At 41.1% G+C, this 12,771-nt stretch overlaps 1 protein-coding gene across 1 annotated transcript; it reads left to right on the forward strand.

Annotated features, from left to right (window-relative positions):
- LOC8059708 (aquaporin PIP1-5) lies at positions 1,693-3,282 on the forward strand. The gene is made up of 2 exons (XM_002453027.2): positions 1,693-2,592; positions 2,738-3,282. The coding sequence occupies exons 1-2, from the start codon at positions 1,816-1,818 to the stop codon at positions 2,831-2,833; spliced, it is 873 nt and encodes a 290-aa protein (XP_002453072.1). The 5' UTR covers positions 1,693-1,815; the 3' UTR covers positions 2,834-3,282.

Genomic DNA, 12,771 nt, shown 5'->3' on the forward strand with positions numbered 1-12,771 from the left:
CCCTTGATATGATTCTCATGATCCACCTCTTTTAATTTTTTTTTTATTGCTGTTACCCTAGTGGGTCACGTTTAATTTCACCCACCACTAGCTAGTCCGATTTGCCGTTATAATTATCCAAATAAAGCCAGTATAAATAAAAAGGGTTTAAAAGACGTTATAATCAATCCATACATGTGTGTCCATGTGTTCCTTAATTCACTCTTAGGGGCCGTCCTTTCCTTACTAAGGCTAGTCTCAATACATGTTTCATGAGAGTGTCATGCACATTAAATAGGGTGTCACATAAGAAAAATTGCTGACTTGGCAGCGTCATTAAATGAAGGAGTTTCATCAGATGAGAGAGGAGTTTTATCCCCATAAAACTCATGTGACTCGGTTACCTAGTGTATAATCTTGGTAACTGTGCCGTGAAACTATACATTGAGATTGGCCAAGAGTAGTAGTAGTAGTAGTATCTGATGAATTATTATGTATTTGAGTTCTAATTGGTTTATTATCGTTTCTTTCACCATGACTCAGAACTCATAACTCATGCTTGTGTGCATGAGTTAGAATATCGCACGTCGTCTAACCACAAGATGTGATACCAAAACATATTAGAGCATATGACGCAACATGTAAATTGCAAAGAAAATGCTGAGAACATGTTCGTGCGTCTATATGGCTGGAAACTATATATATGTATGTATGTGATCAGATTGTTTATTTGTTTGAGATGTTTGTTAGTCCATATATACTTAGGGTGTGGTGGCTGGTTTGTGGCTATCATTGATCAAGGGATTATTAGCATACAAAATACTAGAGTAGTGACACAACTAGGGACAGCTAGATGAGCTCACAAAGGATAAAGCACCCCTAACTGACCACTTATCTGTCCGTGTCTACCAACTGGAGTGAAGGCCACAACTTTCCAGAGCTAAGCCACATAGTCACAGTCCACATTTAAATACATATATAGCCTTATTTAATTAGTTCCTATCCACAAACTTTTCACCACATCCTATCAAATGTTTAGACACATGTATAGAGCATTAAATATAGATAAAAAAATAACTAATTGCACAGTTTACATGTATTTTACGAGACGAATTTTTTGAGTCTAGTTAGTCTTTGATGGACACTAATTGTTATACTTACAAATGTACTACAGTACCTAAATTTTTTTTCTTTTCATAAACTAAACAAGGCCTATTTGGTTTGGTTAAACCTAAGGCCCTACTAATCTAAAGTAGTATATATTTGTTAATTTCCTATTCTCTTATCAGCAGTGTGTGTTTATACTGTGTAATTTTTTATTTTTATTTTTTCACTTTTGTCGAATTTGTCAGTCATTCAACAATATTTCTCTCTCACAAAGAATCAACGAACAATACTTTCAGCCAAACGATCAGGGGGCCTGCCATGCCACCTCCCACCTCTTGCGCTGATCGATGAGGCCACCGACCAAGACTAAACAAATCTAAGTGTCTCAGCAATATAGGTCTGCACAATGAACTCTGCCAGCCACTAATTAAGAAAACCAACCAAAACCCTATCATCCTCATCATCCACCAGCACCCACTAATTGAGAAATTAGTGGCTTGGCAGCAAAAACAAACACCACTAATTAATTTAATTATGTGCAGGTATATAGCCGCGCGGCGTTTGATTAATTTCGTTACATTAGGTTGCCTGCCGCGCGCTATATATAAGAAGCTGTGGAAAGCCATCCCCTCGCCTCACACAGCCAGCAGCAGCAGGTAGCTAGCTAGGACGGCCATCTCACTCAGCTCAGCTCATACAGCACACACCCAATAAGCAAGCAAGCAATCAATGGAGGGTAAGGAGGAGGATGTTCGGCTTGGCGCCAACCGTTACTCGGAGCGTCAGCCCATCGGCACGGCGGCGCAGGGCACGGAGGAGAATTCGAAGGACTACAAGGAACCCCCGGCGGCGCCTCTGTTTGAGGCTGAGGAGCTGACGTCGTGGTCCTTGTACCGCGCCGGGATCGCCGAGTTCGTGGCCACCTTCCTCTTCCTCTACATCAGCATCCTGACGGTGATGGGGGTGAGCAAGTCGGGCAGCAAGTGCGGCACCGTGGGCATCCAGGGCATCGCCTGGTCCTTCGGCGGCATGATCTTCGCGCTGGTGTACTGCACGGCGGGCATCTCCGGCGGCCACATCAACCCGGCCGTCACCTTCGGGCTCTTGCTGGCGCGGAAGCTGTCGCTCACCCGGGCGCTCTTGTACATGGTGATGCAGTGCCTGGGCGCCATCTGCGGCGCCGGCGTCGTCAAGGGCTTCCAGCAGACGCTGTACATGGGCGCCGGCGGAGGCGCCAACTCCGTCAACCCCGGGTACACCAAGGGCGACGGCCTGGGCGCCGAGATCGTCGGCACGTTCGTGCTCGTCTACACCGTCTTCTCCGCCACCGACGCCAAGCGAAGCGCGCGTGACTCGCATGTCCCCATCCTCGCGCCGCTCCCCATCGGTTTCGCCGTCTTCCTCGTCCACCTCGCAACCATCCCCATCACCGGCACAGGCATCAACCCAGCACGCAGCCTCGGCGCCGCCATCGTCTACAACAGGTCCAACGCATGGAACGACCACGTGAGTAGCAGCTTATTAGTCGTAGTACTACATTACTAGTATTGATTATTAATAATTAAATCCATCATCATATCATTGCGCATTTAGTTTGCATTCCATCTCAATTAATTAATTAATCTGTTATTAATTAATTGACTGCATGCAGTGGATCTTCTGGGTTGGCCCCTTCATCGGCGCCGCTCTCGCCGCCATCTACCACGTGGTCATTATCAGGGCCATCCCCTTCAAGAGCCGCGACTAATTAGCATACATGCAATGCAAGAGATCAGGCTCCAATATAATCAAGTCTTGTTAATTATATGTGCTAGTGCTGCGTGCTCGCTCCTTCTTCGCTGTCGTCTCATCGATCTACCTATGTTCGTGTGAGCTAGCTACGTACTAGCTAGTGTGTGATATGATGCCAATAAGGCCGCCCGGTGTTTCTTGATTATTGCGCCTTCCCATGCATCTGCAGTGTGCAATGCACTTGTGAGTTGTGTTTAGTTTTCTCACTTGGAGTTTGGTGAAGTAAACTAAGCATGCATGCATATGTAAATTTATCGCCTAGCTAGCTATTTCCCTCCTTCTATATGTATGCTTTGCGCAACATATATAGACACAGTCTCGATCTTCATCAACTCAAATTCAAGTGTATGACAATAATAAAAAGGAAGAAGAAGACTCCCTGTTTATGGTGTTGCACCGATTTCACGTGTTCCAATGTTGCTATATATGCATGTAATAAGGGCTGTTTTGTTGGCTCCATGGATTTATTATTAGTCACCTCGCCTGGTTTAGCAAGGTTAGCCTTGCCAATGTAGATGAGCCAAATTAGCTCTCCCAAGCTTGCTTGCGGCATGGAAAATGAGGCAAGCGGCCTGCCTCAGTCCTGAAATATACTAAAATACTCTAGGGCCGAAATTCTATGACAAATTATTGAGTAAGCCAAATGATGTGTGTAGCCCTCACCTAACTATAGAGAAATCTTGTGCTTATCATGTTTTGAGTCGTCTAGTGGTCAACACATATAGTAGGTACACATATGGTTGGTGTTTTTGGGAGAGTTAATTTACCTAGAATACCTTATGATTTAGGATAAATTTTGAAGAGTTCTGCTCCGGTGCTCCTTTTCTAAAAATCTTTGTGAATCTTAAAGCCAACGCAGTTAATACGGTTAAGGGTAAATACCAGGTAAACTCGAGATTTTGCATGGCTGAATGCGTGGTGATAGAAAATATCTCCTAACTCGAGATTTTTTGCATCTGCTAATCTCGAGATTTTGCATCTCCTAATCGCACGGAATAGTATGGCGTGGGTAGTCCATGGCTTCAGCCTCTTCACGCAACAAATCTCATGTTTTGATCTAGAACTAGAAAAGCAAACAAGAAACAGATTTAGGTGAAACAAAAAACACACGAGGAAGATTAATTGATAGACATGCCAGGGATTTCAATTTCGTTTTTTGATTTTTTGTCACCCTCAAAATCACTAAAATTCGTAAATTTTCACATTGTAGGGACCCAAGAAAGGAATTTGTTTTTTATGTAGATCTAAACAAAACAAAATTTTAGAAGAATATGTAACATAAACAATAAAAATGAGTAAGAATTATATATACACAATAAACCACATGAGTAATGTGAAATTTTGGAGATTTTTTTTGGGTCACCTCCAAAATCCCTAAAACTTCGGCAAAATTTTGAACCTAGGACATGCTAGCCTTTTTCTAATGAAACATTTTACTCTACTTGTTGGTATGTTGTACCAGCTTATTGTTTATAATAATTAGCATTGAATTATGTTTACAGAAGTAGGAGTACAACAATATATAACATGTAACATTTAACAAATGCTCAGAATTAGATCCTGACGAAAATAGTGAGAGGCTGATTTGCATGCAAGCATGCATGCAGAACGGCCTAGAGTTGGATAAGAATGAAATCAATTGTTTACTTTATGGATCCACCCCTAACCACATTAACTACTTTTGCTTTGAGATTCACAAAATTTTTTGTTAGGGAGTACCGGAGCAGAACTCAATTTTGAATGCTTCAATACATTTTAACATAAAAGGTCAAAGTTAACGAAAGTGACCTATAATGTGCGGAATTTGTCAAATGGCTCTTGCTTGTGCTTTCTTTTGTGGGGAGGGATGATTGACTATATGTATCTTTTTTACTTAGCGGATAAGGTTGGATAATAAAATTTAGCCCATCGTCACCCCAATGCATGACACGATGAGTATTAGGCAGAATCATACACTCATACATATATACAATACATGTGTATAAGTGTATACTCATCATAACCTTATGAGTACAATCTCGCTGTTAACGGATAGTATATGATAACAATACGAGCGCCCGTGTTAAGTCGATAACTTGAATTCAGAAGAACAGGTTCTATCACAAGAAGTCCAACTAGCTGACATACACTCAGTTCACACAGTTTCTTTTTTTTTCAAGAACGCGTATTTTCTCAGTTCACACAGTATAGTTATACGATATGCCAGCCACGATATAATACACCTTTAGGCTTATTAAACACATTCATAAATTGGAGCTTGTAGTATATGCTTATAAGCGCCCAATGACTGATTGTATATATTGCATTATATTGGCGCCGGCCTATAGCTCTTAAACTACTACCGAGCATTTTGGAATTTTTGTGCACAAGCAGAATTGTTTAGTTGTATTTGTAAATGATCACTTTATTATGCATATGTTTGCATGGTTGGGATAAGTATAGTTTATAGTATTATAGAAGGAAAAAATAGTTAGTGAGAGGTCTCTTTCAGAGTAGGGAATGGGCGGCAATGGCTCTGCTCCACTATACTCTGTGTGTGTGTGTGTTTTTTTTTTTTTTTGGCGGCACTCATGTCCTGCCAAGTATGTAAGATGGCATGCTCTTATCAGTTAGTGATGATGTCACGTTTCTGGTCTAGCGAACGTACAGCAAGCACCATCAAAAAGAAAAGAACAGCGAGTGTGTGTGTTACAGTAGCCATTGCTCAATTTTCATTTTTTTTAAAAAAATCATGCATATGTATGAACTGATTTCTTATATGCTTCATTCAAAGAAAAAAATACGAACCACACAGTACAGACCCTCCAGCACAGACCTAACCAACTGAACGTGCACAGAAAGAATACATCAACACAGGGCTATCAACCAAGGAGGTGAGACCGTGGTGGCAAAGCATCCACCGAGAAGCGACAAGACGATGGCAGCAAAGCAACCGTTAGGGTCAGCATGGCGGCAAAGCATCCGGAGACAACGCGACAAAGTATCTCCAAGAGGGCATGCCATCACACACTCAGCAACAACTACATGAGCGGGGATCCTGAGGTGACGTAGGTGGCAAAGTATCTGCGAAGCAGCGACGACGACAAAGCATCCGTCAGCGACAACGGCAAAGTATCCACTGCGAATAAATAAACAACAATAGCAACACCAAGAAGGTTGGACAGACCAATGCGAAGAGGAGTTTGAAGCACACACACAAGCACAACTAGAAGGAACAACTTTGGCTAGAGAGGTATGAGAAGGGTTGCATAAGTGCTCCAACGATGCCTTTAGGAAGGAAATTGACATCGATAGACATCAACAACGCTGGAAGAAGCACTGAGATAGGACTTTCAATCCCAACCTGCCCCAAATGCACAGACACTTCGACGACACCTTCAAGAAGGTAGATGACGCAGGGTATGCCACCGCCGCCGGTCCCGTGGAACTGGGCAGGGTTTTCACCAAGAGACTATATGCCAAGAGAAGCAGGCCACCCGTGTCACCCGGTCAGTGGCACCAATAGCAAAGGGCCAAAGCTGCTAGCCCAGGCACCATGACTGCAACACCTCCACACCATCACAATAGCTACCAAGCGCCCGCAACAGCCACGTAGAGGGTCGCCACAACAGCCCATGGACAAGGAGCCCGTCGCCCGCCAGCCAGAGAAATGAGCACGCCTAGCCAGCCAAGGCTATAATTAGGTAGCCGTGCAGCCCATCCTGTCGCCGCCCCAGTCCCCAGCAGCCACCGACATCTCCAGCAGGCGTATGCCATAGACTCCTGGCCAAATCTGATCTACCACAACAAAACATAGGCAGGCACCCCACCCTAAGCCCCTATAGCCATTGGCGCCCCTGGCGGATGCAGGCTGCCGGTCCCTAGACGGATTGAAGTAGGGACAAGTGTGTGGCCTAACTAGAACACCGCCGCCCTAGGCCTCTACAGCCCCGCAGGTCGTCGATCCTCGATTAGATCTGGCCATCTGCGACTCGGGCAGGCAGCCCCTATGGGCGCACGCAAGGACGACGGGCGCAGCCCGTAGGCCCCTGGCCGGATCTTGCTTGACGCGACAGAGCTGGAAGGTGTGGGTGCGGACGAAGAGAAAGGAGCATGGGAAGGTGGAGGCGCTAGATCCGGCCCAGGGAGGCCCGGATATGTCTGGCTGATCGCCCATCCATGCTGGAGCTAAGGGGGTGAGGAGGGGAGAAGGGGAGGAGTGAGGTGTAAGAAGGGGGGTACAGACGACACCCTTTTTTTGGGGCCGCCGCCGTAGCGTGCCTGAGGGCGACGACAGCGGATGGAGAAGAGCCGAAGAGGGGGCGCCCTAGGGTGGCGGCACAGTCGTCTCGAGCCACGTGTTGGGAGCGCTCGGAGAGGAATGGTTGTATGATAGACGTTTCATGTTTTTAGGGTCGAACTTAAGTCTATTTTTCTAGAGAATGAGTTATATCTGTAATCACATATGAGACTATGAAAGTGATTTTTCAAGGTAAATTCCAGATCTTTATGTTTCCAAACTAGACGTTTTTAAAGTTGTTTATTATGGTCAATGTTTTAAAATGTGACCAATTGTTGAAGAGTTTAGTATTTAGGACCAACTAGACTCTACATTGTATAAAAAAAGACTCTACACATGTACTATCTGCGGGTGCAGGCTTCCAGCAACCAAAAGCCCAAAAGCACTCCAATTAATAATCGGGAGAAAATCCACTACATGGACAAAGGGGGGAAAATAGGCATTGAGTTGTGTCGCTGGGCCTTCATGGAAACATGGTTGGCTATTTGAGCCCAAATATTGCAGGCCCATCATCTTTTGTCACACCAACCAGCAAGCCCATCTTCAAGGATTTGTTGAATTTGTTGATCATTTAATAGTGTTTCTGTCTCACAATAAATTAATAAATAATACTTTCAACCATGACTTTTTAGCCAAACGAACAGACTTTCATGTATTAGTACAGATATAGTATTTCAACTAATTAAAAAATGATCATTTTAGGTTTATGGAACAGGCAGGACTCATCTATGCATCGATCATATACGAAACAAACAAGAAGATTAATTATGAAAATGTGATTGATTATTTCATTTCAAGATGGAACGGGCCAGCCAAATTTGGGCCGATTGGCCAAGCAATGCTGCGCAACATGCAATTTGTTTTATTTCTATGTGGATAAGAGAAGATGGAATTAGCAAAACCTAACAGTATATGAATGGTACAAATTACATACTGTAGTACTAAGATTAGAAGGGTACATATATACTATTTCTATTTTTTAAAATATATATATGAGTTTCTTTAAATATATATTTTATTTCTATTTTTTTCTCTTGTACTATTTTTGATATTTTTATATCAAAAAAGCCTGCCGCTTTATGTTCCCCTATATAATTTTTAGAGTAAAGTCCACCACCGGTCCTTAAAATTGTATTAATGTGTCATCCCGGTCCCTAAACTCGCAAATCGACCATTTAGGTCCTCGAACTTGCTCGTCTGTATCATCTCAGTCCCTAAACTTGTTTAATTGTGTCATCTCGGTCCCTAAACTTAGAAATCACCCGTTTAAGTCCTCAAATTTGTTCAGTTGTGTCATCCAGGTCCCTAAACTTGATTTTAAGTCTCATCTGGGTCAAAACAAAGTGATCTAAAAACTCTATATTAAAAATAATTCATAACTTTTTGATATGTACTCGAATGAAGACAAACTTTATATCAAAGTTGTAGCCCTTAATGCGTTCTACAACTTTATAGTTGAAATGTTTTTTATTTAAAGTCGTTTCATATCACAAAATTTAATTTTAAATTTTAAATTTCTAGATCTAAAAACTTTCAAAAAATATTTTGGGACCCCAAAAGATTTCAATTTAAAAACTTTTCAACTACAAAGTTGTAGATCGCATTGCTTACTACAAATTTGATATAAAGTTTATCTTTATTTGAGTTCATATGAAAAAGTTATGAATTATTTTCCTATATAGAGTTTTTAGATTCGCCCTGCTTTGATCCGGATGAGACTTAAAAACAAGTTTAGGGACTGGGATGACACAACTGAACAAGTTTGATGACCTATATGGGAGATTTCTAAGTTTAGGGACTAGGTTGACACAGCTGAACAAATTTAGATACCTAAACAATCGTTTTGTGAGTTTAAGGACCGGGATGACACACCCAAACAAGTTTAGGGACCGGTGACGGACTTTACTCTAATTTTTATATATGTCCATGGCTTTTCCTTTTTGTTAGCTCTTGTGATGGATCCGCCTGACGAATGACGATGTTTATAGGGCAATCATTGCTGAATGAGCCCTTATTATGAGACAAATTAAATAATTCGCTAGAGGGTGGTAGGCTTAAGCTCCCAACAAGAAGGTAAGGCGGCATTCCTCCCGGCCCTTTGCAAATTATAAATCTCATTTGTCGGCCCAAAACATTAATCTTTTGATTGCCCTGTGTGCTTGGTAATGATCACTAGGCATGGCATGCCGGCCGGCCAAGCTTTTTAGTCCCAACAAAGCCAGGCCAGACATCATCCTCTTATTATATATGCACCATGCATCATGTCAGCTCAAAACTACAGTTCCGTAATTTGCATGTATATGTACATCTCAACAAAGAGTGGTGAACAAATGTACTAGAGTACCAGTTGCTGCAGCATGCTGTAACCTTCTTCTGATACTATTGTTACATGCATAAATACAGAAATTTATTTATTTCAAACATGGATGGATTCACTAGCTATAGGTGGCCATAAGGCCCGAGGCACATGAGTATGGCATCTCACGCTTTGTCGCTTTGGCTCCGTTTACCAAGACTAAAAACTAGGTAATCGAGCCACATGAGTTTTATGGAGATAAAACTTTTTCATCTGATCAAACTCCTTCAATGATCATGCCAAGTTAGCAATTTTACTTATGTGACACACCCTATTTAATGTGCATGACACTCTCATAAAACATGCATTAAGACTAGCCTAAGTGACTAACTGTAGTACCACTGTAGTGGAGCTCGGAGCCTTAAAATAGCCCCTCCTCTAGCTCTTTCACTTTTCTCAGTTGTATTTTGCTAGAGCCAAAATTGTTTGTATGCTGCAGTGTCGAACTGAATGCTATGGTGTCCACAAGGAAAAGAGCCAGAACCTCATAAAAGCTACTCTTTCTGACCCTAAAAGAGTGTCATTCACGTTTTTTGAGAATTTTAACTTTGACCAAATATACGGAGTATGTAACAAAATATTAATATTTACGATGCATAATTAGTGTCATTAGATAATTTATTAATATATTTTCATAATAAACTTATTTAGAGATATAAATATTATTAATATTTTTTTATAAACCTAGTTAAAATTAAAAAAGATTGGCTGACAGGGATCTTACAGTGACATTCTTTTAGAGATAGAGGGAGTACGCCAAATGAGACCTTAGGATGAGAAGACTAGATATATTCTCAGTTCTCATATTTATATACTAATATATATCTAGTTAGATTAAACCTGTGTGGCGTGCATCAGCTTCGTCACTGCGGCTGTCTTTTTTTTCTCTCTTTTAATCGCTTTATCTCTCGCCTAGCTTTGTTTTGATCGGATGCAACATCGCTGTTAACTTGTTATCACTTCCCTGTTAAGACTTCGAATGCCACTTTATTTTCTTCTACTCCATTGACTTGCTAGATGCCATAGCTTGTTGCCACCATTTCATTTTATTTTATTTTTATTTAATTTCTCCGCCCTCCTCTTCTTTCCCTCTTAGCTTGCCTATTGGTGATCCAGTTAATTAATAATAATGCGTTGACTCGGTACATCTGATTTGCTAGCTTTTGCACATGCGCGGTTCTTCAGCGATGCAGTACAACAGTAAGAATTTTAGAGGAAAACTAAGCGCCTGTTTGGTACAGCTCACAACAGCTTCATGAGCTGTTGTGGGCTGTTTGTTTTTTCTTTTGCCAAACACTTATTTGCAAAACAGCTTCATGGGTGAAGCTGTTTTTCTCCTCCTCTCACAAAGACATAAGTTGGATGAAGTTAGAAAAAAGTAGCTTATTGCAGCTTCTCCCTTATTTCTCTCTCTCAACTATACATGGAGTAGTTGATGAAGCTATTTTGCCAAACACTTTTTCCAAAACAGCTCAGCTTCATCTAGAAAGTCACTCATGAAGCTATTTTCTAAAAAAAACAGCTTTACTAGTGAAGTTGAGCTGTGTCAAACAAGTCCTAATTTTTAAGGTTGGACCTCATGTAAACTTTCCGTTGTGTGTATTCTCTCTCTTCCGGTCCTGTATTTTTCCTCATCCAAAAGCAACATTGGAAATTATCTACATTATGTATTCTTGTAGGATTGCAAGATTTGTGCAACTCTAATCATGTATTTTTCCAGAGGAGGCCTAAATAATTTACTTAAGCCGGTGGTTTCATTATCATTTGTACTACTCCCTCTGTTCCAATTTTGATCTCTATTCCAAATTATATGTTGTTCTATCTTTTTAAGTACGTATATCTAGACATAGCGTATATCTTTTTTATAGCAAAAAAACTTGTATACTTTAAAAATAAAATGACTTATAATTTGAAACGAGGTGGTATGCAATATTTAAGTCAATACCATTTGCATATATAATAATAAAAGTGGCTGTACGAAAATATGTATTGCGTTCTTGTCATGATCCAGCTGCCACTTGCCCGGCAGAGCAGTATACATAGCCGTGCTTTTCATAGATATCGCCAAAAGTCCAATGCATCATTTCACTTTGTTCAAAAGGTAGAGGGGACAAAGGGGTTGTTTATTAGGAGAGGATTACGGTACACACCCGACCCTTCCTGCTATCTCTACACAAAAGATGCAAGCTAATAAGATTACCCTGCTAGCTTTTCATCAATGCTATATAGTGCCTTTTGAGACATGCGTTCTTCCTCCACATGCCTAATTTATCATCTCAACTGATTTGGAGGCATTCTTGGGTGCAAAGCAATGGTGATCCCTCTGGCTGCTACTCCTTAATTAGTTCTGTTGCAGTTTTATTTACTTTTTTTATTAAGGTAAAAAAAATCCACGTATTGATGCAAAAAGTAAAAAAAAAACGGAAAATAATATATAGAACAAGAACAACACTAGCAACACAAGCTATGATGACGACATGGGAAACAAAGGGTCACCAAATTAAACAAGCTGCAACAACGAAACAATTGCATATAATGGGTTCTCCAAAGTGATGCCTTCGGATGTTGACAGCGTCGAAGAGAAAATCCATGTAAGATTTTTCAACCGAGAAATTAAACCCCGAGCAGAATAGAGATAGACTTCACGGTGATATGAGAAAAATAAAGTGAAAAATGTCACCACTATCAGCTTCAGCATGAAGCCGCAGCCCGGAGACCACACGTGCTGCTAATTAACCCAAATTAAAGCAAGGTCCTTAGCAGGAGACCTAAACCAACATTGAAACCTTTTTGCATTCGTAATTGTATATTTATGTTTAGGTCTTGTTTGGATGTAGTCGGATTCGCATCAATCCACATGTGCTGGAGTGGGTTGGAGTGGAAATTGAATTAAATTTCACCCCAATCCACTCCAACACATGTGGATTGATACGAATTCGACTACATCCAAACAATGCCTTAAGTGATTGCTCGCCACACGCGACCACACTGCTGGATTTCGTCAGATTTAGTTGTATTGTCAAAATATTACCCAAACAAGACTTCTAAGTAAAGAGTGAAAATTCAGATCATGTGGCGTGCTTTCACGGTAGTAACAAACTAACAATTAACGAGTCATGGTTAAAGAAGAATTCGAATTGAAAAATTTTGAACAAAAATTACGTTCCCTTGCAGGCGACTAGCCGAGTGTCCACGTCCAACTTTCTCCTGCTATTTAAGATAAATAGGAGTATCATCTAGCTTTTGTGTCTGTCGGTGG

This window comes from Sorghum bicolor, chromosome 4, assembly GCF_000003195.3.
Source record: "Sorghum bicolor cultivar BTx623 chromosome 4, Sorghum_bicolor_NCBIv3, whole genome shotgun sequence".
Classification (NCBI taxonomy): Eukaryota; Viridiplantae; Streptophyta; class Magnoliopsida; order Poales; family Poaceae; genus Sorghum; species Sorghum bicolor.

Excerpts from the sequence above, each read along its gene's own strand:
- LOC8059708 (XM_002453027.2), top strand. The coding sequence starts at position 1,816 with ATGGAGGGTAAGGAGGAGGATGTTCGGCTTGGCGCCAACCGTTACTCG. Across the intron at positions 2,593-2,737 it reads CCAACGCATGGAACGACCAC|TGGATCTTCTGGGTTGGCCC; the intron begins GTGAGTAGCAGC and ends GACTGCATGCAG.